The sequence below is a fragment of the Fringilla coelebs genome (assembly GCF_963513975.1).
Source record: "Fringilla coelebs genome assembly, chromosome: 6".
Taxonomy (NCBI): domain Eukaryota; kingdom Metazoa; phylum Chordata; class Aves; order Passeriformes; family Fringillidae; genus Fringilla; species Fringilla coelebs.
In genome coordinates this window covers 15,950,081-15,975,623 of record NC_140034.1, presented here as the reverse complement: position 1 = coordinate 15,975,623, position 25,543 = coordinate 15,950,081, and the positions used below count along the sequence as shown (strand labels likewise).

Genomic DNA, 25,543 nt, shown 5'->3' with positions numbered 1-25,543 from the left:
AAATTTGTAAGGAATTAAAATTCCCAGTCATCAACAACTATGCTTAGTACTTCTCTTTACTGAGGATGAAGTAAACTCTGTCAGCTCTTCTTTTAAACATTAACTTGATGGTATTACTGCACCAAAACTTGGCTACAGACTGACATATCTGGGCAGTAACAAAGTAGACCATCAAGACAGCATTTCCATGGACAGATTATTTTTCATGCATGATTATGCTGCATTTGCATTCTGATTCCTTAAACAAAAAGACAGCATAGCATTACTTCAAAATCACTTTTGCTGTAGGCAGAGTTAGGCTGTACTCACTCCAGAAGTCTTGGACAGTAGTTATAAAAACCAACCCTCCAAAACTGGGTATATTAGGATTTATGGAAAAGGCAAAAACAGTCAGATTCATTGCTTTGAAAAGAACACATCAGTAGTGTCACAGAGCTATAAAACCACCAAGAGACAAAGTACAGGAAACTTGACAATAATCTCCACTAACTCAGGACTACCACAGCTCCTGGGATATGACCATGGCTTAGCAACCACATAAAAACAACTTTCAAGTCCCACGTGGTTTAAGGACAGTGGGCTGCCCATGCCTGCCTTTGGTTTGAACTCAGTCCCTCCAAACTGAGCAAGATGCTCTTCACCTGCAGCATTAGTGCTTCTAGTTGGTGTTTCACTGGGACTGCAAGTGGGCAAGGCACTCCCTCTTCCATCCCTGCCTGCAGAGGTCCTCCTTGCACACAAGGGTATTTAGTGGTTGGCTGCACTAAACTTCACTAGTAAAAAGACTTTACACCTTTAAAAGGCACTGCAAGGCCTGGACCATACTGCATAGACTGAACATGCCACAGCACCAGCAGCAGCACTGTCCTGGTCCCTGAGGGTGCGGTACCTGCTCAGGCACAGCATAATCACACTGATGTGGCACACAGTGCTCACAGAGCCAACACAGCTCCTGTGTGCATCCACTTCTGCAGACTCACTTGATGCCTTGAAAAGGCTGACCTAGAACAGAGGCTAGACAGAGTTAGATAATAAAGTAGGTAAAAGATTCAGATTTTTGGAAGCACAGAAAAAGTAGACATGCGTTGATTTTAATTGTACAAGCAGGTTGAAGAATCTAAGAAGAGACCCAGCAGGCAGCTACTTTGAAGAAAAGCAATCACAGCATTTATCAAAAGAAAGCAGAGAACTTGAGCATTCAACACCTCTTAGACAAGATCAACCACCAGGGTGTAGTTTCCTCACCCAAGAGGAACTGAAAGCAGTGTGAGAACATGGCCCTTTACTGGCAGGAAAAAGGTCCTCTTGGCCAATGGAGGGTCATCAACTCTAACCTGCCCTTTTTGGCTCAGAAGTGGAAAAACTATCAGGAGCAGGGACCAGTGGAAGCACCTGTCATCAGCAGGGAACAAGTGCTATCTCTACCTCCTTTTTAGTCACTTACTTCACTGATAACCAGCTAACCAGTCTTTTAAGTCTTGCATGGTATGTAAGTCATCACAACAGGATCATGAACTCAGTTTCAAACTGCTTTGTACTTTAAAAGTTCTGTTTACCTCTTTATAGCTGCCATTCTTTTTTCAGCCACTTAAAGGCTGTTATCATAAAGGAAAGGGTATTACAAAATAAACTCATCTAGGTCACAGGAAAGATCATTTTCCAAGCTAACCTAAAGTGTAAAAGACCTCTCTGCAATCAACATAAATTCTCTACAGAAAGCAGTCAGCCTGTTCTCTAATCTTGCCATCAGTAAGGAGAGGAACAATTTAACACTGGCTATGCCGCTGAGGTTACAGGACACTGCAGCTGTGCAATGAAGCTTCTTGTACAAGAAAACAATTTCAGATGCACTTACATCTCTGAGTAAAGAAAGCTCTTAGCTCCAATCAACAAAATATGACAAAAACAAAGCTAAAAAGCTTCTCAGATTGCAAAGTCAGCCAAAAATTCCGCTACAATAGTTGTTTTCCTTACATTTCAGTCTTTTACAGTATTAGCTCAGTCCCAATGGCATCTTTTCCATCCCGTTCTGGGATGATTCTGTCAAAACACTGTAAATAACTTCTCTGCACTTTGGCAAGGTACCAGGAGGAGGAATAGTTCTTTCGTAAAAAAGTCCTCACCAACTACTGAATGCTCACCTTAAAACACACACTCAAACAAGGACACTATGGATAAGTTAACATGTACAACAACTTTAAATTAGCTATGACCTTTTTCAAGGAAGCATGCCAACTGGGAAATTAAATGAGGCAACTATAATTTACTGAAGGAAGCTCATGTTGAAAAATTGATCAGTGAGTTCTAGTAAGACACTGAACTATCATGGAACCTAAAATAGCAACCAAAAAACAGTGTAAATCCATTGCTCAGCATTTTATGGTTTTGTATATAGGTGTAGTTCCTGCTCTCCCACCCCGTAAGCTCTGTTGTGCCAGCTTTCAAAGCAGCACCTCTCAATTTGCTCTTTTTCCTTTAAATCATGACTGAAATGTGAGATACCTTACTGACTGGTTAGCTGACAGCATAGCCTCAGGATCCTACAAGCTGACAAGCAAACTTCAACCAAAAGCATAGCGGACAAGTTCTCTTGACAGGCTTTTATTCACCTATAATACAGGCAACAAATAATTCTTTTGACTTCTTTTGACAAAAATAACCTTAACACAAGAAAAAAAACATTGAAGTAAAATGTACTATGGCATCACCATTTCAGTGACAAACCTGCACAATGGAGTCAGGCTTGGCTTTGCTGTGTTTTTAATGCACAGCTGAGACACAGAAAGCACACCTGGATACGGAGCTTCCTGGGAACAAAACCACCCAGCTCTGTGGGCAGGTCAGCTGGAGGAGAAGCAGCAGAGCACAAACAGTGACTCCTATGAACAAAGCTGGCTCTCAGAACTGCACAAAGCTGGATGGCTTTTGTGGCTCCTCTGGCTTTGGGATTTATACAGATTCATTACTATGTCAGTAGCACACTGTCTTTAAGTTTCTTCCCAGAAGAAGGAGGGACAGAGAGATTCACAGGAACCTGATGGAAAAAGCTTCTCTCCAGGTTACCCCCAGTCCATAGGAATAAAATTAACTCTTGCCCTCAACCTTCTCTTTGAAAAGAGCTTTCCAAAAGAAAGGTCTACTTCCATCAGGTGCTAAGGGACTGCTTATGGCAGATCAACGCCCGTAGGTATCCAATGACTATTCCAATCCATTAAGTGTGGTTACCCACCTTGCTCCTGGCATAGCCAGTAGGAAACCACACTGATTTCATTTAGAAAGCTGCAGCAGCAGTCTCCTTTGTGAAAAGTCATATGAGGGAATGGGTTGAAAAAAATAAAAATAAATTTTAAAATACTACAGCTCTGTGACCTTATGCTAAAGAAACACACATCTGGGATAAACCACCTGTACCTCACTTTGGAGAAACTATGCTTATAATCATCTAAATTTCTCCTGGTAATCTCCAGTCCTCTTCAAAATTAAATCCTAGATTCAACAATTTCCATCCTACATTATTAATTACATTGCTTTTGGTACCATGCAAAATTACCATTAGCAGTAAATTTTACCAAAAAATTGAGAGCGATTAAAAATTAACTGTCAAAAAGTCCAGAAGTATTTTCCATCCAAAGGTCAATATTAGAGCCACTTCCGTGGCTGACCCTTTTTCCTCTTCACCAAAAAACAAGCTATTTTCAAACCACCACAGAGATATTGCAAAGTAACAACCAAAGGAACAGAAAACTCCTACAACATTTGCAGAAACCCCTTCTGTCTGATCTGTCTACGTTTAGACATACAGCAAAGAGGTCTACACCTTTGCAAAAAGAAATTAAAAGAAAAAACAAGTGTATTGCTTTCACCAGAAATGCAGAGTTAAAGTGAAAAATAAATACTTATTCTAGTAAAAGACACCACCCTTAAACACAGTGCCCCTTGGAGAGAAAAAAAGGGGATGGGGCAGAAGTTCAGCTGAAGCCACACTTCTGTCCGAGTTAAGCTGAAGCCACTCTTCTGTCTTTTGCTGTATTTCCTAAAGACAATGAGGCTGAGGAGAACATTTCCAGTTTTTGCTGTATTTGATTGTGCTCTGTTTTGTATAGAGGCAGCTTAAGTACACGCATTAGGAGTTTCTCTAGCTTAAGGATAAGGACCAGATACAGGAAAACCTAAGAAACTTTAGGGCTTATGTCTTTAAGCACCAGGTTTTGTTGGAACTATTCACTCTTGCAACATTAATATGCTTACCTCCTTTAATTGTGAAGTGCCAGAAGAGCAAACAAGCATGCAATATTTTCAGATACAATTATCTCAAGCCACAGATCAAAGGAGTAAGTCTTGCAGAAGCCGGAGAAAGAAGAGTCAACATACACTGAAAAGACTTCCTCAAGCTCCACTGATCTGCAGTTCAGACCTACCAGCACCCTCACTGAGGAAGACAGGCATACACACAGCCTCCTCCAGTGTTCTGACAATATTCTCTCTATAAAGCTTCTCTTGGAAGCAACCAGGTCTGAGCTACGGTGGGTACATGAGTCATTGCTCCTAAAAAACATCTCTGTGGAACCAAACCCCAGGACTGAAGGCAAGGTTACAACTGCTGTGACAGGAATAAGCTTGCAACTCTGACAGAGCAGAGAACTGCATGACCTCATCCCCAAAACATACAAAGGATAGGGCATTCATCTGGGAGAGTACAGGGTCAGAGATACAGTCACCCTTGTCATGGTATCATATTAACTCCCCATCCTTCCTACTCAAAGAAAAAACTTCAGAAAAGGTCAAAAGAGCTACATGCATATTGGTACTTCAACACTGACTGTGCAGTTTCAGCAAAACCACAAATGAGACAGGTTGGTTTTAAAATAAGGCATTTCCTGAATCACGTGCCTCTGAACACGCTCCATGTGCCTGTTTTGATACTATATCACAACACCTGCATCCAGTGAGACAAATAATTCTATTGTTTAATGCAGACTCAAAGCCAAGTCTTTGTTGGCCAATAGGCACTTGCAATAATCATGATTCAAAAAGCACTAATAGTCATTTTGTGCAAAGACTGGGACTGTATGCTCCAAAAAGAGACAAGTTTTATAAGTCAGCATTTCTTTGAGGGTCTTACTTTATCCATACTGTTTCTTGATAAGGGACTTATGAAGCTTTGCAGTTCACAAGCATCTGGGAAGACACATGCTAATGACAGAAAGAATATTATACACCAGTCTTCAGAAATTAACAGCCCTGTTTTCCTTCACACACTCATTTGTCTTTAAATCTATCCATTTAGATATCTGGAAGTAACTTAAATGGCATTCCACTATGTGGAATATTACCTTTGTTAGGAAACAGGCAGAATTTGTAAGGGACTTGCCTAAAGTGCCTGCAGTAAGTGACAAAGCAAGGCAATTCCTACTGCAATTTCAGTCCCATTACAGCCACCAAAATCTTTGGGAGAGGTCCCACAGGGACTGGATTTTCACTCAGGACTTCCCAGCTCCCTGCCTTTAGCACTGTTAGGAATCACTGCCTCATCACTACATACCAAGGAGTGGGGGGAGGACAAAGGCACTGGGCAGAGCTGACTCCATAGGCCAGAACAGTACAAGCTCCAACCTGACAGCCATTCATTATGCATTAGTTACAGATTTCTAAATCTTAGTAATGCTTTCACTCACACAGGTGCTGTCTGCAACTGACTGCAGAACCCACACACCTCTCCAAGACTACTGGGATTCACCATCAAAAGAAAGCAGTCAAACCAGTCAGTAAGAGACTCTCTCTGGGACACAAAAATTTCTTCATGGTTCTCTCACTCACTCACCAAAAGTGAAAATAAACGCAATTTGATTTGTTTGGCTTACTCTGACTAATTTTTAGGAATAAGTGTTTGTTGTCCATATAATCTGCTTAATCCACACGGTGAGAATGTTCCATAGTTTTGTCTTCCTTCCCTACCCAAATAGATGTGTATTTATTCTTCTTCCCCAGTGGACCAGAAAGGCCTGTGCTGTACCTCAGTGACCAGCGTGCTGATGCAATGTAAAGCATGGTGCCAAAGTCATCTCTCCCTGCACTGGAACCTGTGCTTCATTCCTGCTGGGCAATGCTGTTTCTCAGCTGCCATAAAGGTCTCACACAGAAGGATCTCCCCTACTGAGAAGCACCAGGGGGAGGATTCTGCCAGGGAATTGTTCTTCCACATTTCTGCCGTTTCTGGGTTCAAACTGAGATTAATGCACTTTTTGGAAGATCGTACTTGGTGTGCTTAGCACACCCTTTGTAGCACTGACACTAAGAAGTATCAGGATCTTTGCTAGATTTTAAGCAGTGGCCCCCTACCTTCAAACATATGCAAAATACCTAACACAATCCAGACTGGGAAAGGCTGGAGAGCCTCTATAGCTCAATAGCATCGCTTCCAAAAATGCACTGAAGGCAAAGCAGGCTTGCCATTCTCAGGAAAACATGCACTTTACTGAAGGCCTGGCAGGCATGTAAAAATAAACTTTCTTCTCCCAGTGCTAGAGAGCCAACTCTCCAACATCTCAACAACCTTGCTTGCTTTGGAAGCTTTCCAGTCACATCTTTCTGTATATGCTACCAAATATATATTTTACAAGCTCCTTTTTTTGGTTAGAACACTGCTGTTTCAAGCTTATTCCATTAATAATTCATGTGAAAATAAACCTCTCCTCATTTCTAGAAAACAACAGTTCCCTGGCATCAAATAGTAGAAACCATTGTCATTAGTATTTCACTTTGATTGAAGAATTAAATCGTGTGGAGGGCACCCTGAATTCTCCTTTGAAGGCTTCAAGAAAACCCATGTCTCAAACGACAGTCTTCTTTTCCAAAGTAAAAGATTTCCAATATCTCTATTCCCAGAAAGTTGGGGGAAAAACAAGACAGTGGTCGAGACCATTGTAACTACTACAATCAGCTGTTCCACATCAGAAAACATGCTCTCCTTCATATCCCACTGCTATTAAAAAGCATGCAGTTTGAAATACAACTAATCCTACTTTTATAGCCAACTGACTAGAACATGCTTCTAAGATAGAAGAGCATTAGTGTTCATTTGATCCAAAATCACCCACCCAAAAATAGGGAATCTTCACTATTTTAGAATTTAAAAACGCGAGAAAGAGCTCAAAGAAAGTTTGGGTGTGCAAGTGCTTTAAACAGCTTTGAAGTCACGAGAAATACGAAGGCTCCAAACTCTGTCACACAAAAACCAAACTGGCAATTTGTCAGAAGCCAAAGGGCTGCAGCTAATTATTCTGGTTTTGCATAGCTTGTGAAACAAAAATAAATGCATGTCTCTATCAGAGGTACTTGTGATGATTTCCACTTCAGTGCACATGTTTTCACTCTTACATTCTTCAAACTAAGCCAACAGATTTTTCCTGAAAAACAAGGTAGATGTTCTTTCTCTCCCTTACCAGAGTACAGTCATAAGAAACTGGCTACTTCACTAGCTAAAGAAGAACTGACAATTTTCAATCCTAAATTCTGCCCTCCACTAATTTGAGTTATGGAGGGCTGGAAATTGAACAAGATCACAAGCAGATATACTTTAAGACACTATAAAAAACCCTTATTTGTAGATGCCATTACAGAAAATAGTTTTTTTTAATGATAAACACCTCATCAGCCATCCACTGCATAGCTTCATAAGCAGTCTTCCCCTTGAAACAGTGATGAAAGAATTTATTAAGAAATGCTCCGATTTAAGCATTTTCTGGCAAGTCACCCCAATGCCGGTACAAGAACTGTTCTGCCTCATCCTTGCCAGCTGCTGCCTGCCTAGCAACTGCCTGCAGGCCATGGCAGATGGGCTTTGGTCATGTCTGTCACCTGTTCAGGGCATCTCTACCCTTCTCTGGCCACCAGCTCAAGGCACGCCAGCTGAGCAGGCAGCTGCGAAGGGTGGGAAGAGCCAGTAAGAAAGGAGAAGCTTTGGAACTGCCACAGGAACCACAAGAGCATTTCATTCAGAATACTTTAAATGCAGCCTGAAGATTAAACACAGCTGAATTGGTGCTGCCTTTCACTGGAAGAGAGCCAGCAGCCCCAGCCCTGCTGACCACCTTTCATTGCTCCTGCCTTCGTGCCCATACAACAGCACACGCGAACGGCCCCGCAGCCCTTCCCAGACAGCTGCAGCTGAAATTCCTGCAGCACAGGTTTGCAGCACAGACCCCAACAGCACTGGGGCTGGAACTGCAACAGGTTCCCTGGAAGAAATGGGACACATCCTTCAGTCTCTCCTCCTGCAAAACTGGAAAAAGAGTGCTTCCTTACCTTATGAGGTACAAACAAGTAAGCACCCTAACTCAAAAAACACGCTGATACTCAAGTGATCCCAAATGTCCCATAATAAGGTGAGAGATGCAGCACAGAATTCTGTTAAGAGCCCATCTTGAGAAGCTAGTAAATTGCTTTTTTTTGGTCTTTTTCCTTGCAATATAACACTGGTTTATGGCTGCCCCACTGAGTTGGATTTAAGCTGCAGAAAGCAAACCTAGATCCAAAACATTGCCAGATTTTAAGGATGCTTCTACTCAGAGTTCTGCCATGTCCACCGGAAAAACAGAAATTAGCTAATCCTATTCAGGCTCCCAAATGTTTGGGTGCAGGCTCAGACTCATACTGTCTTTGGAAAGTTCATAACCTTGAAAGCTTTTTATTTAATTAATCTGCTGTACCATCTTCTAAGCCAGCTAGCTTGGTGGATGTTACTCGGTTGTACAATATAATGTTGCACATTTCAGCTCTTGTACCTTGAGTTCATAGTGAATCCTTATTATGTTAGAAATTAATCAGTATTTCTAAAAAACCCCAATTATTTATCACCACACAAGTTGAGAGGTTCTCTGTTTGTTTTCAATGTGATGCTTTAATTAAGGTCTTACTGCTAGAAAAAGGAGAATGCCTGCTTAGCATCCCACAGCCAGTCCTGTTCTTGTTTTATTTCTCTTTGGAGGATGTGCATGTCTCTCCACTCAATAAAAACAGAAAGCTGGAACCACTCTCTCTGTTGAAAGTAGAAGTCTGAGAGAAGACAAAACACAAAACCTGAACACAAGTCATGAAATGTTAATTGCTGTCTAGCAGCAGCTCACTGAATCTGTACAGCACAATTAGCTCTAAGAAAGCAAAATAAAAGAATTTAATCTGTCTAGTCAAAGAAGAGAGGACTATCCTAAATCCTCCCTGCAGGAAGGAAACAGAAGTCACACAGGTACTTATTTGAAGACTTCCAAGAATTCCCTTTAGTTATAGAAAATCCTTTCCTGCTCCTGTGAAACATCTTTGGAAAAGAATAATCTGATGTATGTTCACAGAAGTCAGCACATACCAGTCCCTCGTGCTTTGCTCTCTAGAAGCCAGTAACTAAACCTTACCTTCCAACTCACTACTTCTTACTGGAAAGCAAATCTACCTCAGAAAAATTCTGAATTTATGTAAAGAAGAAATGAGGTAAACATCTTGGTTATCTTGAGTTTTGATTTACATGCTTATTGTCAGACCTAAGAGTTAGTTTCTCTCTAACAGGACAGGTTCTTTAAAGGAGAAGGGGAAGCAAATCAAAGAAATGCTGCTGCTGCTTTGCACAGGAAGACAATATTCCCTCTGTCAAATAAACCTTGTGCACCAGACGGACACCAAGACAATCCTTCATCTAGAAGTAGGGCTAGGGGGACAGATCATGCAAGGTGCCTCAAGCAAAGGTTTCTAGCAATAAGGGGTGAAGCAAGAGCCCATTTCTGCTACTTTCCCTACTGGCTGAAGCACATGCATCGGGATATATGAAGCAACATGCAAGTGATAGGCAAAGGGTGATCACACACTTCTATACATCCTGTTCCAGCAGAGCAGCAGGCACCAGAGATTGAGGTATGCCTTTAGGGCACAAATTCCCAGTATAGATTAGTCTGACATCTCAACCATGCTGTCGAATATGAGACAATAAATTATGAGACCATGAAGCATTTTTATGGGGACAAAGTCTTGTCTAGTTCTGTCCAAATATTTCCCAAAATGCTCTTACAATAAATAAATACTTCCCAATAATTTTGTGTCTATCTGATGACTAGCCATTAAGCTACACAAATCTATGGAAGGACAATAACTTTAATCCATGAGGTAAAATGGAATCTGCCCTCTGTTCAACTAATGGATGCATCACTGAATTAATCTCATATGAGCCCCTTGCTGCATAAATGTACAGTGCAGGTGCAAGGCACATATAACAAATGCAGGCACTGGACTGTAATACACTGAGGTATTAATAAGATAACAACGTCCCCTAGACAGTGACACAAATATGGGCTAGCTTTCTCCCAGTGCTCCTGTGCTTTGCAAATGTTGGTTTGTTTTTATCAATCTGGTAATGGCATTATCAAAACTGGTGAAAGAAACTGCCCCTTAGCTCTGAGCAATAGGAGGTACAGGAAAGGAAGATGATGCTGTAGTGGTGAAAGGTTAAATACAGCCAGTAAAGTATATGCCTTTTGTCCTTCTAACACAATGCTGTTCTCTGACAACCACTCATAACTGAAAGACATGCTCTCCATTTTAACTAGCAATGAAAAGTTTTTAAATCTTTTCTGACAGTGGATTCTTTAAAATAACATAGCCTGATTTTTCAATTTATTTTTTAAGTGCTTTTCTCCTGCTTCCTGCTGGTCTTGAGAAGCACCTTCCACATGGATTTCAGAGCAACCTTCATTACCCAAGGCTAACACACCATTTTCCTCCTTCTGTCGCCTCTACTGAGGCAGTGAGGAACTTACCACTTCAGAGTTCAAAATGAGCACCAGGTAAGTATCAGCAAGAGTGAAATCTATGACATACAGCTCTTCTAAGCACACAAAATAAGCCAGAAAGAAAGAGCATACTTCCCCCTCATCTTTTAGGGCTTACAGTGTTCTATGTTACAGCTGACATGTAACATAATTCCTTTCACAAGCTGACACCGTCCTTTAAGTAACATCTTGTGTGAAATATGACCATTCAGAGCTGGGAAAGAACAAATGTAGCCAACACCTGAACTTATCTGAAGATGGGCCACAAGTTGAAAGCCCTTCAGTATCATTTCACTGCCCTCTGGGTTATAAGAACATTTCTTCTGCCATAGCTTTTTTTTCAAAGAGCATATCCTGTTTCTGTTAATTGCATTCTGTGAATGCAATTAAAAGAGTAACATCACCTAATCAACTATCAGAACTTCTTAATTGACAGACACAAGAAAAGCCTAACTGCATTCCCACTTTGACTAGTGCACCTATTAAGCTGGACTGCATGTGGGTTCAACACATGCTTCATAAACGGGGAATCCTGTCTATCCAAAAGCAGTATCTGTTATAAAAAACTGAAAGAAAAATCATTAAGCCCAGGTCATATTGGCATCCAAATGACAGCATTTAAAATCAGTAGGTCTTCTTTACAAGAAAATAGAACTTTTACTCACCTGCACTACTTCTACGCCTCTTTTCCTGAAAAAAGGAAGAAAAAAAAAAAGGAAACGTTAGTGTTGGAAATGTGGGAAAAATGTAAAAACAAAAACTAATGGAAAAGCACTGCTTCATACTAGAATTCAAACAATAAAAATCTGCACTAATAACCTGATTCAAATTCAGGAAAGCACTTGTTCTGTTTCATTCCCTGTCTAGGAAGCACTTTGGCAGATTCTGACTCATGTCCCCAGAAGTAAGCCAAGATGAATACTAAGCAGCTGCAGTGCTGGGACTGAGAGGGCTGTCAGGTGAGCACAGGTAGGAAGTGGCTGATATTAAGGAGGGAGCACCTCAGTTTCAATTAGATTTAGTTGCTTTTCATTTCTCATCTGCCCTCAGAGTGTGCAAATTGCACCACAGCACATTCTGCATGCTTGACAGATCTCTTCTTTTGAACCAAGGATACATGTATAAATGTCAAGGAGAATGAACACAGCACCTCGCAGCCATTTATCCTCTTATTTACAGCCTTATTCTACCCCCACCATATTGGTACACAGGATGCTACCCCGGACTTCAGGTTTAAAGACTTGCAGTCAGTCTGATTCCTTCAAGAGCACAATTCAGATACTTAGGGTTTCTCAGAAAGGACCAAGCCTTTGGCCATATGGAGAATCATTCCAGTGATCCTGAATCTCCAGGAATGAGAGACTGGAGAGGCCTATGAATTATACACCAAAATGCTGAGAACTGCATTTGGTAGAGCCAACTTAGGCAGATCTGTAGAGACAGTTGTCTACTCTGAGGTATGAGAATTGAGATTCAGGTACATGCAGTCAGACAATGCCCAGCCACTGCCTTTGACAAGTTATCAAGCAAAACAAACCACTTCTGCACTAGGCTTGAGAGCAGAACTGAATAATCCCTGGCACAAAGCCCAGCCACTCCTGCTCCATGCCCTCTTCCCAATACATGCAGGCTATTTAAGTAAGTTAGAATCTTCTCACTCTGAAGACATAGGAAATTTAACTTAAAAATGAAAAGCCTCAGTGAGCACAAGACAGGAATCTCTCTTCCTTGCTCCCACTAGCCCTGCATGTGAAAATCAAAGTCCCTTTTTTTGGGGAGGTCATAGAACAGGACCGCCTAACTCTGCCCTCAATGCTTTTCTATCTAAGAGTGTCTGTGCTGTTGTCCACAGTCACAAATGCTGCACACTGCTGAATACACAATGGCTCCTCCAGTTTTCCACCCAAGACAGTAGGTCTTTCTTTTGGGAGGCCATTACAAAGATGCCCAAAGGGACAGGCAATCAATCAGCATCTATGACACAAATTGCCCCCTCTTCCACTTTACCAGTCTGGAGTGTCTCTGGCCTAGAAGCAGCATTCAATGCACAGACACAGGAGGGAGCCTGTTGTGAGAGCTCAGCAAGGAAATAAAAGAGAAAATGAAACCAAGCACCTCTTGCAAAGAATTTCAAAGCCCTCTTGCAGATAACAGTAGCTGTAAGTGGTGGGTGATTAATATACTGCCATTATGGTGTGGGAAGCACCACTGTAGATCATCACCTGAGGCTGGCCAGATGTGTTCCAGCTCTGTGCTGAGAAGAAATATGAATCTTGTAGAAAAAGAGTTAATAACCAAATTGTTGAAACCATGATTTTCACAGAGCTAAGCAAGAAAAATAGGAAAAATTAGGTGGGGAATGCTATTGCGTAAATTAAGGCAGCAGACTACTCAGAAGCATTCCAAGTATTGTAAGCTAAAACTTAAAATAATGAAACATTTTTTGCTGTGTGTGCCCTGGAGTAAACAAAATAACTCAAAACTACCATGGAAATACACCAAGCTTCAGACAAAACTGCACCACAGTCCCAGGAAGGACAGTGACTGATGGCAAAAGCTGCATTTCTTGTCATGCCTACATACACACTGAATAAGCTTTATTCTACTTTGAGGAAGATAAATATTCGTGAGCTGGGTGCCAAACCCATTTGAGAGAGAATCAGTCCAAATGGTTTCTGTAATCCCCCCAAAATGAACTTTGCAAACATTCTGGGACTTACTGAAACCAACTGCACTGTCCAGCAAAAGGGACGAAGCCAGAACAGCACGTGGGCAGGGAGAGAAGGGGTGCCTGCTCTTAGGTACAATGCCACACGTGCTTAAAAAGGTACAGGAAGAAGGAAGCAATTACCAAGGCTGGCTTGTAGGCAAGTCTTCCCCTTTTCTGAGGGGACCAGGATGTCCTTTTTGTTACCTGAAATATGAAAACTTTTTCTACTGAAACCCAGGGGATGAGAAACCATAGAAGCATTTTGAGGACTAGTTAATTTGGGAAAAAATCCTCTACCAAAATATCGTAATTTGAAAATAAGTTATTTTAAAACCAAGAAGTATCCAAACAATCAGGATGTCAAGCCACCATGCATCTCAGTTTTGTTATTAGCTGATTCTCTGCCCAGAAGATTTCCTAAGCCAGTGAATTCAAGCTTTTCAGCTAGGCAGGTCACAGCAGCAGGCTCAGGGCAGCGAGATATCCCTTATGCAACCAAGCATGCAATACCATCTAACCACACAAACCGCCTTACGTCACCTGGGAAAGGGTTTAGGGTCAGGCACGGAAAGAAAGCTGATCCTATGCACAAGAAACTCTAGGACCTTCAAAAAACAGAGTAAACAGAGAGAATGAAGCAGACTGTGGGCCATAATTCCCCAACAAGGGGTTGCCTGTGCAGGACACACAATGGAGACAAAACAGTTGCTGAATGAACTGTGCTGGGAGTCTGAGCCATGGACCAGTTACCACTTCTTCCTATTGTGCTTTAAAAAGCCAGTAAGAAAAATACATCCTACAACTCTCATGTAGATTCTTTTGGGCTGTTTCTTTAGCAGAGGACAGGCAGGGTATGACTGAAAGGACAGGATGGAATGACTATTTCACCTGGTGTGCTGACAACTATTCTTGTGTTCCTCGTGGTGTTGTCCATGACTTTCTAGCTTCCCATGCAGTCTGAAAGTGAGCCACTGCCTACCAGGGGAAGGGCTCCCATTCCCAGCTGGCCTAGCTGCCTCCTGACAAATCTCTCTTTCTGAGGAGAAAAGAAAGGTCATTATTAGCTGTATTTCCCTTCTGCCTCCAAAGAGGCAACTCAGCTGTGTCAAAGAGAGACTGTGTCTGTCTACTTTCATTGAATAGACATTTGAAAAATGGTCAGTTCTAAACTACATCCCCCAGAGGTCACTAATTTTAAAATACTTCTAATTTCAAAGATCATATCCACACTGCAACATTTAAGTAACTGCTGCATTAGTCTGCAATACCAAATAAAATCCAAAAGCTTGTTTCAACCTATTAGTTCTATACCTGAATCCTAGAATTCTACAGGATATTCTAGTTCTATACCTAGAATCCTAGAGTGAATAACTCTACCGGATAATGCAAGCCTCCCTGTATGCAATAGCAATTAAGATAATTACCATGCTAGTTGACTTCATGTTAAAGTTGGAATGATGTATGGATTTAAAGAGGAATTCAATATCAAGTTACTAAAAGCACATTAATCAATGTCTTGTTTTACCACAGCCTCAAACTATGTAGAATAGCTGGCTTTTGGGGTAGGGATTGGGTTTTCTTAAACACTCAAAGTAAACAGTTTGGATTAATTCCCCACAGCATCTAGGACCTGAATATCATAGAGAATGATAGTTAAAAGAGAAAAAATTACTATCAGGCTGTACATCATAGTCGTGGTTAAATTACGCAAATTGTTTTTCCTGTATGGTCTTAGTGACAGACTGAAAAATGCCAAATGGAAATTACAATTTCAAAAGTAAAAGCCAAACTTTCTGTCATACATGCAGTCAGACATCACTTTGAAAACTTCCCACGTAAAGAAGTAGCAAATAATAAGAAGAATGTATTGCTTTAATATTAATATTAAAAAAAAGCATTTTAACAGAAAAGCAATACACTGGCATCAAAGGAGCTTATAAATATTAATACATCAGAGCAAAAACCTGTAGCCACTAAGACTTTCCACACTGAAAACAAGCCAATACTGGACAGCCACAACCTTGTGAACAGCCCATTTCCCCTCCTGGCATAAAGGCAAGCTCAGCTCAATTGCCTTAGCTTTTCCATCAGCAGAATACTTTGCATTTTTTTTTTTTATTAAATATTCGTGACAATCCTTGCCTTTATTATTTTTCATCACTGATGGATTCCAACTTATTGTCTGTCAGGGAAAAAACCAAGCAGCAACTTGCTGTCCAGGGGATCCAGCTTGCAGCCACAGCCATCAGTGCACATGGACAGGGCATCTGAAACATGGCCACACTCAGCTCTAACAGGGGGAGGACCTTTTGTGGCGTGGTTTTTTGCACACAGATTATCAAGCAGGCAATTAATCAGTTATTTTTACCAATTAATATCCAACTATGCTTACCTTTTAGCAAGCTTTTCCCCACTAATCTGTATTCTGGAAAGTTTTATGTCTGAAATGAATGAAAAGCTGGCATTTGGAGGAGGGAGTTCTCAATTCCCTCAGCCTGTAAAGCATCACAGATCCAAAGAAGAATGGCAATAGAGTGCACCTTTACAGTCTGGTAGGTACAGCTAATGTAGTACAGGAGAGAAAACATCTCACTTCAAACTCTAAATGCTCTTTAGGTGGGCTGAAAAAAACCCCAAGACTTTAGGCTGTCATGGAAGACCTTTCAAGTAGGATAAAACCCCACAGAAGGCAGCCACATTTGTGCATTTCTTCCTTGTTTGTATAAACAGGGAATGGTCCAAGCAATAGAAGCCCTCATACAACACCATAAGAGATTTTCACACCACCACCCCATTCACACATGACATTTGGTAGAACCATCTGATGTTCTTCACATCTTCAAAGCATTATATCATCCCATTTACAGCCATAAAAATGCTTCTTAAGAGTACTGTATCAGAACAAAGTGCCCTGAAAGGGACTGGAAAATAAGAGAGGATCTTGGTAGAGCAGCAGCAGCATCACTCTAGTATTCACCCGCAGTGCCTTAAATTCCCACTACAACATTCACCAGCATTTCACAGCAGAGATACAGCTGGAAACCCACTAACCCTTTATCCTGAAAGAGCAATGACAAAAGTGAAGCATCCAACATTAATGTTTCAGATATTCAAGAAGAAGGATGAAAAAAGCCATAAAAGAAAGAAAACAGACACTGCAAGCAGTAACTAAAGGAAATAAACTGCCTTTAGTCACTAAATATTAAGACAAAGTTTCAGTCTGTTTAATGAAACATTACAAGGCTCCTAATTTCAGCACTAAAAAAACCACTTAGTGTGGAAATAAAATCTGTGTATCCCAAGTTATAAAAACCAAAAGGCCAGCAAATACAAACTCAAAAGAATCTGTTTTCTTTTTAAAAAATACTAGGCATTTAAGATGGATCAGTGCTGCTGAGCTCTGCCAGACTCTTTTCTTGGAACTAGTGACCCCAGGTTCTGGGAGCCTCTACTTACTACTTTCCCAGCAAGGACAGAAAACCTTTAACCACAGTCTTTTGAGAGAAAAAAAACCCTGAAAAATCATCAGTGGGAAGAAGGAGCGATTAACAGCTGCAGAGAAAAATTATTAAAGGCAATGAGTTATTCATGCTACCAGACATTCAGAGACAGATTTAGTACCTGATGACAATTATAAGCAATTGGGCAGGGTTCAGCCTTTAGCCATAGGCTTACCCCACCAGACATTATCAGATCCAGTTCCCAGCTATGGCAAGCAGCCACACCATGTGATCTCTTTATAACCTTATTAAAAACCACCTTCAAACCAAGCTGTTTTGGAACTGTATCTTCCATTACAAGACATTAATTTCCCAAAGGTCAGAGTCCTTCAAATTTACAGGCAAAATTGCTCTAGCACCATCCTTTGGCTTCAATAAACTGCTTGCTTCCTTCCTTGAGCGCTGCAAAGAGCACACACGTCCTCTCTGCACCCAGTTCCCTTTGTTCCCTCATGACCCCAGTCACCCCAATGTTAATATGACCCTTAACATGCAGAAAGCAAACACATGACCCATCCCTTTCAGAAGTCTCTCTAAGGTCAGGAGACATCAGTGATGGCTCAAAGAGACCGAGAAGAGGCAGCAGAATCACGAGGCAGAAGACAATATCCCTTCCAGGGACAGACATGGTATTCATCTTTATATATTAAAAACTCTTGCTGCAGAAGCTATTAGAGGCTTTTAGAAACATATGAGCATGGTGCAGAGGTTCCTACGACTGGAGAGCTGGAATCCTCCATTCCAGCTCTTTAGGAAGGACAAGCAAGGAAGTCACCCTCTTTGTGTCAATAAGCAGCTGGAGTGCAAGAAGCTCTGCCTGGGAATGGATGATATGGGTCAGGACAGGTGACACAGACCACCTGGCCAGGGAGAACAAGCAGGTGAGGCCCTGTGTACACAGACAGGAACAGCCTCACATTCACAACACCTGAAGCTCAGGGGACTTCCCAGAAAGATCATGGAATAGATCCTCCTAGAAACTATACTAAGACTTGCCAAATAACAGAGGTGACTGGGGACAGCTAGCAAATTGTGCCTGCCAGATTTGGTGGCTAAAGGAAGAGCAACTGATGCCATTGACCTGGACTTGTGCAAAGCATTTGACACTGTCCCACAGGACATCTGTATCTCTAAACTGGAGATGTGCCTTGGTGTTCCAAGAAGAAGCTTCAGCTGCTCTCATTGTCACAGCACTAAGACCACTAGTTCAGTATGGCCAGTGAAACGAGGCTCTGCCAGGCCCCAGGCTGGTACTGCAGGTTCTGCAGATCTCCTGCACACCACAAGGCAAAACAAATGCACACCTCCACTCTGCTAAAGCCAATGGGTACAGAGAGAAAGGCGTGTCTGCCGAGCCAGCTTTCGCCCAGAAAGGGCTGTTAATCTACTAACTCTGAAACCAAAGGCTGTATATCCTCTGCAACTTTCCAAGACTTTGGCAAACAGCCTTGAATAAATGTTTTGGGAGTTTTTAGAGAGGGCAGACACCCACTGAGACATGCATGAGAAATGTGCAATATGCAAATTTTTTTTTCATTTCTTGGATCTCTAAAAGAGATTGGGCATTTTTTTTGGCAGAAATTACAGACGTATTTAAGTTCAGCAACTTGCCATGCAAAAATGACTATTCATCTCCAGCCAGGCTTCAAGTAAGATATATAGGTGTCTGGGGCTTCTTTCTTTATGCAAAATTTCATTATACAAACAAGAGAAAGTTAGCATGTCTGCTCACTGAAGAAACCTGATTGCAACTCCTTTTTTCCTCTCCATAAGGAACTGTGTTTTGGGACGGTACAGGTCAGACACCAAGCCTCCCTTAAGTTTCATCACCTTTGAAACTCTTGTGATTTCTTGTCTTTTACACTCACCAAGTGACCACTGTTTGCATACACATGGAACAAATTTTCCTCTATGGAACTGGAATCAGCCATAGATTCACAGACATAAGCAATAACAGGAGCCTGTGCAGGGAAGCTGCTGTGGCCAGATAAATGCACTGGCACAAATAACACTCAGGTTAAAAGGACATCCATGCAAAGGTTTAGCATTCCTAGAAAGCTTTTCCCTTCAAACTCTGCATCAGTTCAGGCTCACATAACTTAGTCAGCTCCTGTTTTGTTTGTTCCTTTGAGATGCATTTCAAGCTTCAGCCTTCATTTCGGGGCACTGATGAATACAGCTGTTATTTTAAAGAGGACCAGCTGGTTAAGCCCCAAATAAAAAGCTGGTTAAAAGCAGTTCAGTAGCATCAGAAACTAGATTTCACCTTTATTTCACAATGCAGCTCCCCCAAAGCAGCTTCCACTGTATGAACCACATCAGTGGAAAAGAGACAAGCACTTAGAATCTGAGAAGTGCAATTCTGCAGTCTGCTACTCTATTTGAGAGGAAAATTATGTTCAGCAGAAAATACATAGTACAAATTAAAGAAATGTGAGCTGAATTGCTTTTCTCCATTTGAACAGATGCAGATGCCAATATCAATAATGGGAATTTTCCTCCACTGTAAATGATTCTTCTGCTCAATTTTACATCAACATAGATCAAAGAAAAATTATTTTACTTTATTTGGAAGCCTCACTAGATAGATTCACATTAAAATGAAAGCTTGACTTCCAACAAGTGATGATCACACTGTTTGAAAATATTTCATTTATTGCCCATGTGGCCAACTTCCCTGAGAAGCAATTGGATAGAGCATTTGACAGTGCTACAGTGAATATTCTTCATGGTCTGCACATGATCCTGAAAATGAAATAAAATTTCTGCAACATGCAATATTTGAGTATGGCCCTTACAAGAAAAAGTATCTAAGTGGAGAGACAGCAATTTAATAAATGTTCTTTATTATAAACCATACAGAATAATTTTAATAGGTAATGTGAAAATTGGGGTGGGGATCAAAAAGAATACATTAAAAATTCCCCAACACATACACACACCCCCTGAGAAAAGTGTTCAGGTAAGAGAACAGAGTTTTCCACTGATCTCATTGGATAGGGCTGCAGTTTGAGGAGTTGGAAATCCAACATATAGAAAAAGGTACTACTGCCAACTTCTTAATATCAAGGCACTATAGACCATTAAAATTCACAGATATAGACCATTAAAATTCACAGAAATACACGAAAAGCTTTGAGCAGGGATTGGCATAGGATTGTTATGCACAGGATCAGCCAAGGTCAGAAAGCACAAACTTGAAGTTGGATCAGAGATTAGACAATGGGATGAAAAGTCTCCCCTGTTTACCAGAGTTTCTGCACCTGAAAAGCACAACATAGTATCTTCAAGAAATCTCCACCCTAGCTGATGAAAATTCCATCATGGTGACTAGACCACTTCAGGGAAGCATATCTATATATATATGCTATAAATACATCTATTTTATCATGTGTTTTATCTACTCTAGATTACATTGAAGTTTGCTGTTAGAGAAATATTAAAATTCTCTCTATTTCTTTCCGTCCATAGTGTTCTTGCTTTAAGCAATAGTATACGTATAGGTTTGCCAGAACACCCATTTTCTTGTTTGCTTCAATGGATTGTTAACAGTGCAGTAAGAGGAAAAAACCCAACCCTCTGATATATCATAAAACACAAACACTGCCTGGTTTATCCAAGCTGTTAGAAAAACATACATCTGTCTGAAAGGTGAAGTGAATGATAAAGACAGAAGTTCAACACAAATCCTGTTTGCTTGCAAGAAATTTAGAGCTTCCCATCTCTGTGAACCAAACATGCTTTCTCTGATCAGCTTCAGCCCTTCTCCAGGCATGACTTCTGCCCAAGAGGTCCCTTCAGAGCGCTGCCATGAGCCAGTACCCACAGCACATGCCTTGCTGTCCCCCACACCCCTGACCTTCCATGGCACATGTTGCTGCTCCTCTCTCTCACACTGGCGCTGGGGTACACACAAACACAGAGGGCTCTCTAATTAATCTTGGCCTTGCTTTTTTTTCTTGACTTAGCCTAGACAGCAGCTGTTACACCCATTGCTTCCATCAGTGACTGAACACATGTGTTTTGAGATGACAACTTTGCCAAATTTGGCCAGGGCATGCAGGAGCTGATATACAACCCTGCAAATGCTATTACATTTTCTAACCAGACTCTGCTTTAACCCAGATTCAGATCTGCTGGGAGGTCTGCTACACCCCATAACTGGGAGAGCCAGACAATTTCTTGGGCCTCCTCAGATTTTCTAGAAGCTGCCTCAACGAGCTAAATCCTACCTTATACCTGAGCTCTGTTACTCATATCCTACTTCTCCCTCTCAGAAAAACAAGCCTCAGGCCAACAGTTCAGCTGCATCTCTTACATTTGTTTCCCTTTATGGACTTCTCTAGATTCTCTGGTACCTGCCCCTCCCCACTACAAGACTGCTGCAATCACAACATGCTGCTAACTTTATAAGATAACCTAAATTCCTCTTACAGGAAAAGGAAAAGCTGCATTTCTATTCTAATCTACCAAATTACCATTGTCCTTATCCCTTAGAGGGTGGACATATAAACAGCTGATGCAGCTTTTGAGAGGGATTTGGAGAGGCAGTCACACAAAGGCACAGTAGCAGTTAGTTGTTTTTCTCTGGGTTATATTTGTTCATCTCCGCCCTGAAACTCACCCTTCAATCCCAATAATTGGCAGCAACTAATTAGAAAGAAAAATACAAGTAGTTTATTAAACGTTTAATTACATGTTTGATTACACATGATCACAGAACCAATCTCCCTTGGACAAGCATAGTCATTTTCTCTTGCTCACTTCTTTTGTTTATAGGCACAAGTACAATAGACACTAAGCACTGTGGAGATGCTGTTGTACCATGCACTGGGATTTCAAACCCATAGGTGACTGCACAACACAAGGCAAGGAGAAGCTGCCCACTCCTCTGCTGTTGCAGACTGATTTCACATTGCTGTTTATTGAATGCACACTGCTGCACCCCATGTTCTCTCTTTAGGGTTTTCACATTCAACATGTTATATACAGGATCAGCTCAAAGCTACTGCCAGAATTACATCACAGGTTAATTGGAGATACAATCAACATAAAAGAAAAGGACTTGTTACAACTTTAAAACTGTTGTAATTCCAAAACATATATAAGAACTTGAAAAATCACTACATGTAAGATTTAATGCAGATTTTTTTAACAGCTTCTAACGATCTCAAGGATTCTGTATGTCTTAGAGCTTTGAACTATAAGTAATATGACTTTTATTCATCCAATTTGCTGTTACTTAAGTTATAAAGTAACAGTTAATTAAAATGACTGAACTACATTATACTACTAAAATTCGCAACTGTACACATTTACCTCCAAATATCTTAGTAAATAAAGAAAAATTGCTCAGAATATTTTCATGAATTCTTGTTTGTGAGGACAAAAGAAAATCCTTGAACAAGTGTCTGCTTTTACACTCTACTAGCACATCTATCTGCAACAGCAGGATTCCTTATTCCATGAAGTCTTTTTCCCTGGCAGCATGTTTTCACAGCTCCTTGCACATCAGATCCCCGCAGTCAGCTGTGTTTCATGGCGAAGGAGGCTGCTCCACACCCAGCTTTACATAACCCCCTTGCACGCAGTTGCTCAGCCTTGCTGACTTCACTCTTGCACTGGCTGGGTATTATCTGCCTAGATGCACTGGCAGGGTTTTGTTCTTGGTCAGCACACAGTCCAAGGTGCCAAATACACAGGCATCAACTTAAATAAGGGCAAAAGCGAATCCAATTTAGCAAAAAACATTCCTCTTCAAAATCATCCCAGTTGACCATAATACTGTCATGATGGCTATAAAATGAGAATCAAAACCTTACAAAAGTTGCACTTAAGAGATTGCAAACTGTCGTATTATTTGGACTACTCCCTCACACCTCAATAAAACACTACATCACCCCTAATTATCTTCTCTGGTTTCCAGATAATTTTTATTAATTGCCAGGCTACTTATATTTTTGCAAGAATAATTTGAACACCTGCATTTTTCCCTCTATCTGAATTCTAGCATCAACATCCATGTTGCATAAAAAGATCCTTCTCCAGCCTGGCCTGCATGTCTCCACACCACTGCCCCAAGGCAGACACCAGCCAAACATCCTCCAATGCCACAAACAGCTCTCAGACCTGAAGGCTGCAGACCAGGCAGCACAGCTGACAACAGCACACCAGGGCAGTCCAACCGCACCACAGCCAGCCTTGATTTTGCAGCAGGACCCTCTCTCAAGGCCTGGCTTTAAGAGAAGACCAGTTCTAGTGTGAAGTACTTAAGTGCAAATTTTCTGAACTGACAAAAGCACTGACCTACATATTGGCCAGACATAATACCTACAGCTCCAATTACTAATTTCCAGTGGAGTTTACAGCAGCAGCCAAGTGCTCCAGGGCACTTTTAAACCACAGACCCTGCTCACAGAGGTACACTACAGCTTCATTTATGTCCCTGTCTGTCTGCAGCATATTCAGTCAGAAGTGGCACTGGAATAAAGATCAATTAATTATGATTCTACTCTTTTCATATTGTCATGTTCTCCTTAGAAAAATCCTACTAAAGTCACACCTAGACTTTTACAGAAGACTTTGCCTGGTGGATATTAACTTCTCTACTCGCATCACGGCTGGAAAAAAAAAAGCCTACAGCCAAACAATTGGGAAATGAAAGAAAAAAATGTAAAACTGCATTTTTGGCCATTTAAGGCTATGCACTGAGAAAGAACAAATAAGCCTTTATGTGAAAACAAACCAGAATTTTAATATTGTTAAAAGCAGGAATATTTCTCTTTTTCAAGTAATTCTCTGTAAAACATCCCACTATAACTAAGGTCCCAACCCACAAAGTCTTGCATCCTATCTTACAGTAAACTGCTTACAGATGATTCCAAAGATAACCTGTGTGCTACACTTGCCATTAAATTTCTCCCTCTGCTCATACACAAGAGAGAACTAGAGAGAACACCAAAGAGCAAGTTTCTTTTAATTTCTTCCTGAAAGTTTACCACTTTCTTGGCACTAGGCTTGCTCAAGAACTAATGTCTCTGTTTACCTACAGCCATACAGTTCTTGTGTTGTAATTTAATGGCACCAAGCCCCAACATCACTGGTCTTGTACCTTTCTAGTAGTGTAAGTAGGCAGGGCATGCTTATGCTGTCAAGTACTAAACACTTCCACTGATGATGAACATGCTCGGAAAATACAGACAACAGAAGTTGTGGATGTGAAGCCTGCCATTACAGACACTTCACACATATAACAGAAGTTAGTATTTCTTCTATAAACCCAGATAAAAAGGTATTTTGAAAGGGCTAAAGTTAGAATTCAGTTTTTCAGCGGAGAGGTTTTACATGAAATGGGTTTTAAAACTGCAGCCTCTGAGGAGGATGTACTGAGTCCCATCAGTGTCTCAATCAAAACACATTTCAGGGACTGTAACCTCTGCCTCATGCTGTCCTTCACTTTTACTGATGGTGCTGTTTACTCTCTCACCCACCTCACTGCTCTCACCTGGATCACACCAAGGCTTCCCCCAGCTGCATCCCACAGGCTCAACAGTTACCCTGGCTATGTCTACCTGGCCCTCCAAACACCCATCAATCCTGTACTCCACACAAAAGGAAGGAACTCCTCTTGAGTCCTTCCATGTTCATCCTGTGGTACCCACTGCCTTCATTTGCTGTTACCAGAAGCCCTGACTGTGACACCTCTGCCCTCTGGGGCCCAAAGACAGCCTAAAGAGCCCTCAGCCTTGGCAGCCCCTGCCTGGGAGGGCACTGCAATACTGCAGCCGTCCCTGCTGTCTCTCACAGCAGTGATTCAAGACAAGGGAGCAGCTGTGTGTTGTCCTTTCTATCCTCCACAGCATGGTGGTCTTGGGGGAAAGAGAAAACCACTTGCTAGGGACCATCATATCTTTCATACCCAAAGCAACCAGCAGCAAGTTTTTGAATATCAGTGAGCATTCTGGACATTACCATAAACTGGTACCTGCATAGCAACAATGATCCTGAATTCCAGCACGTCTGTTCATATGCTCAAGACAACAGTTGGATTAGCTGGACAGTGGGCCAGTACCATCCCCAAGTACTCCATCCAGAATGAAAACTACCCCAGCAGCCCTTTATCACTTTCCATACAGCTGCAGAATGGACAAATCACACATAGAATCACAGCATCAATTAGGTTGGAAAAGGCCTCTGAGATAAGTCGAACCTATGTCTGAAGACCACCATATCAACTAGACCATGACAGCAAGGGCCATGGCCAATATTTCCTTAAAGGCCTCCAAGGATGATGACTCCACTAACTCCCTGGGCAGACCACTGCAGCATCTAATCACCTTTTCTGTGAAGAATTTCTTCCTAATGCCTAACTTAAACTTCCCCTGGCACCCAGCCACAGCTTTGCTTAACATAATTTCTTCAACACAAGTGAGACCATACAGAAATTCTTCCAAAGGATTTACAAAGCCAAAAGGAAAAAGACCACATTTAAATCTCCTCCTTGAAGAAACAACAAAAGAACC

At 41.3% G+C, this 25,543-nt stretch overlaps 1 protein-coding gene across 1 annotated transcript in view; it reads right to left on the bottom strand.

Annotated features, from left to right (window-relative positions):
• The window catches only part of ITPK1 (inositol-tetrakisphosphate 1-kinase), a 136,627-nt gene that overhangs the window by 94,212 nt on the left and 16,872 nt on the right, over positions 1 to 25,543 (bottom strand). Inside the window, exon 2 of the mRNA XM_084207250.1 lies at positions 11,477 to 11,501. Coding sequence (XP_084063376.1) covers positions 11,477 to 11,501 — 25 coding nt within the window. The remainder of the gene's footprint in view (positions 1 to 11,476; positions 11,502 to 25,543) is intronic.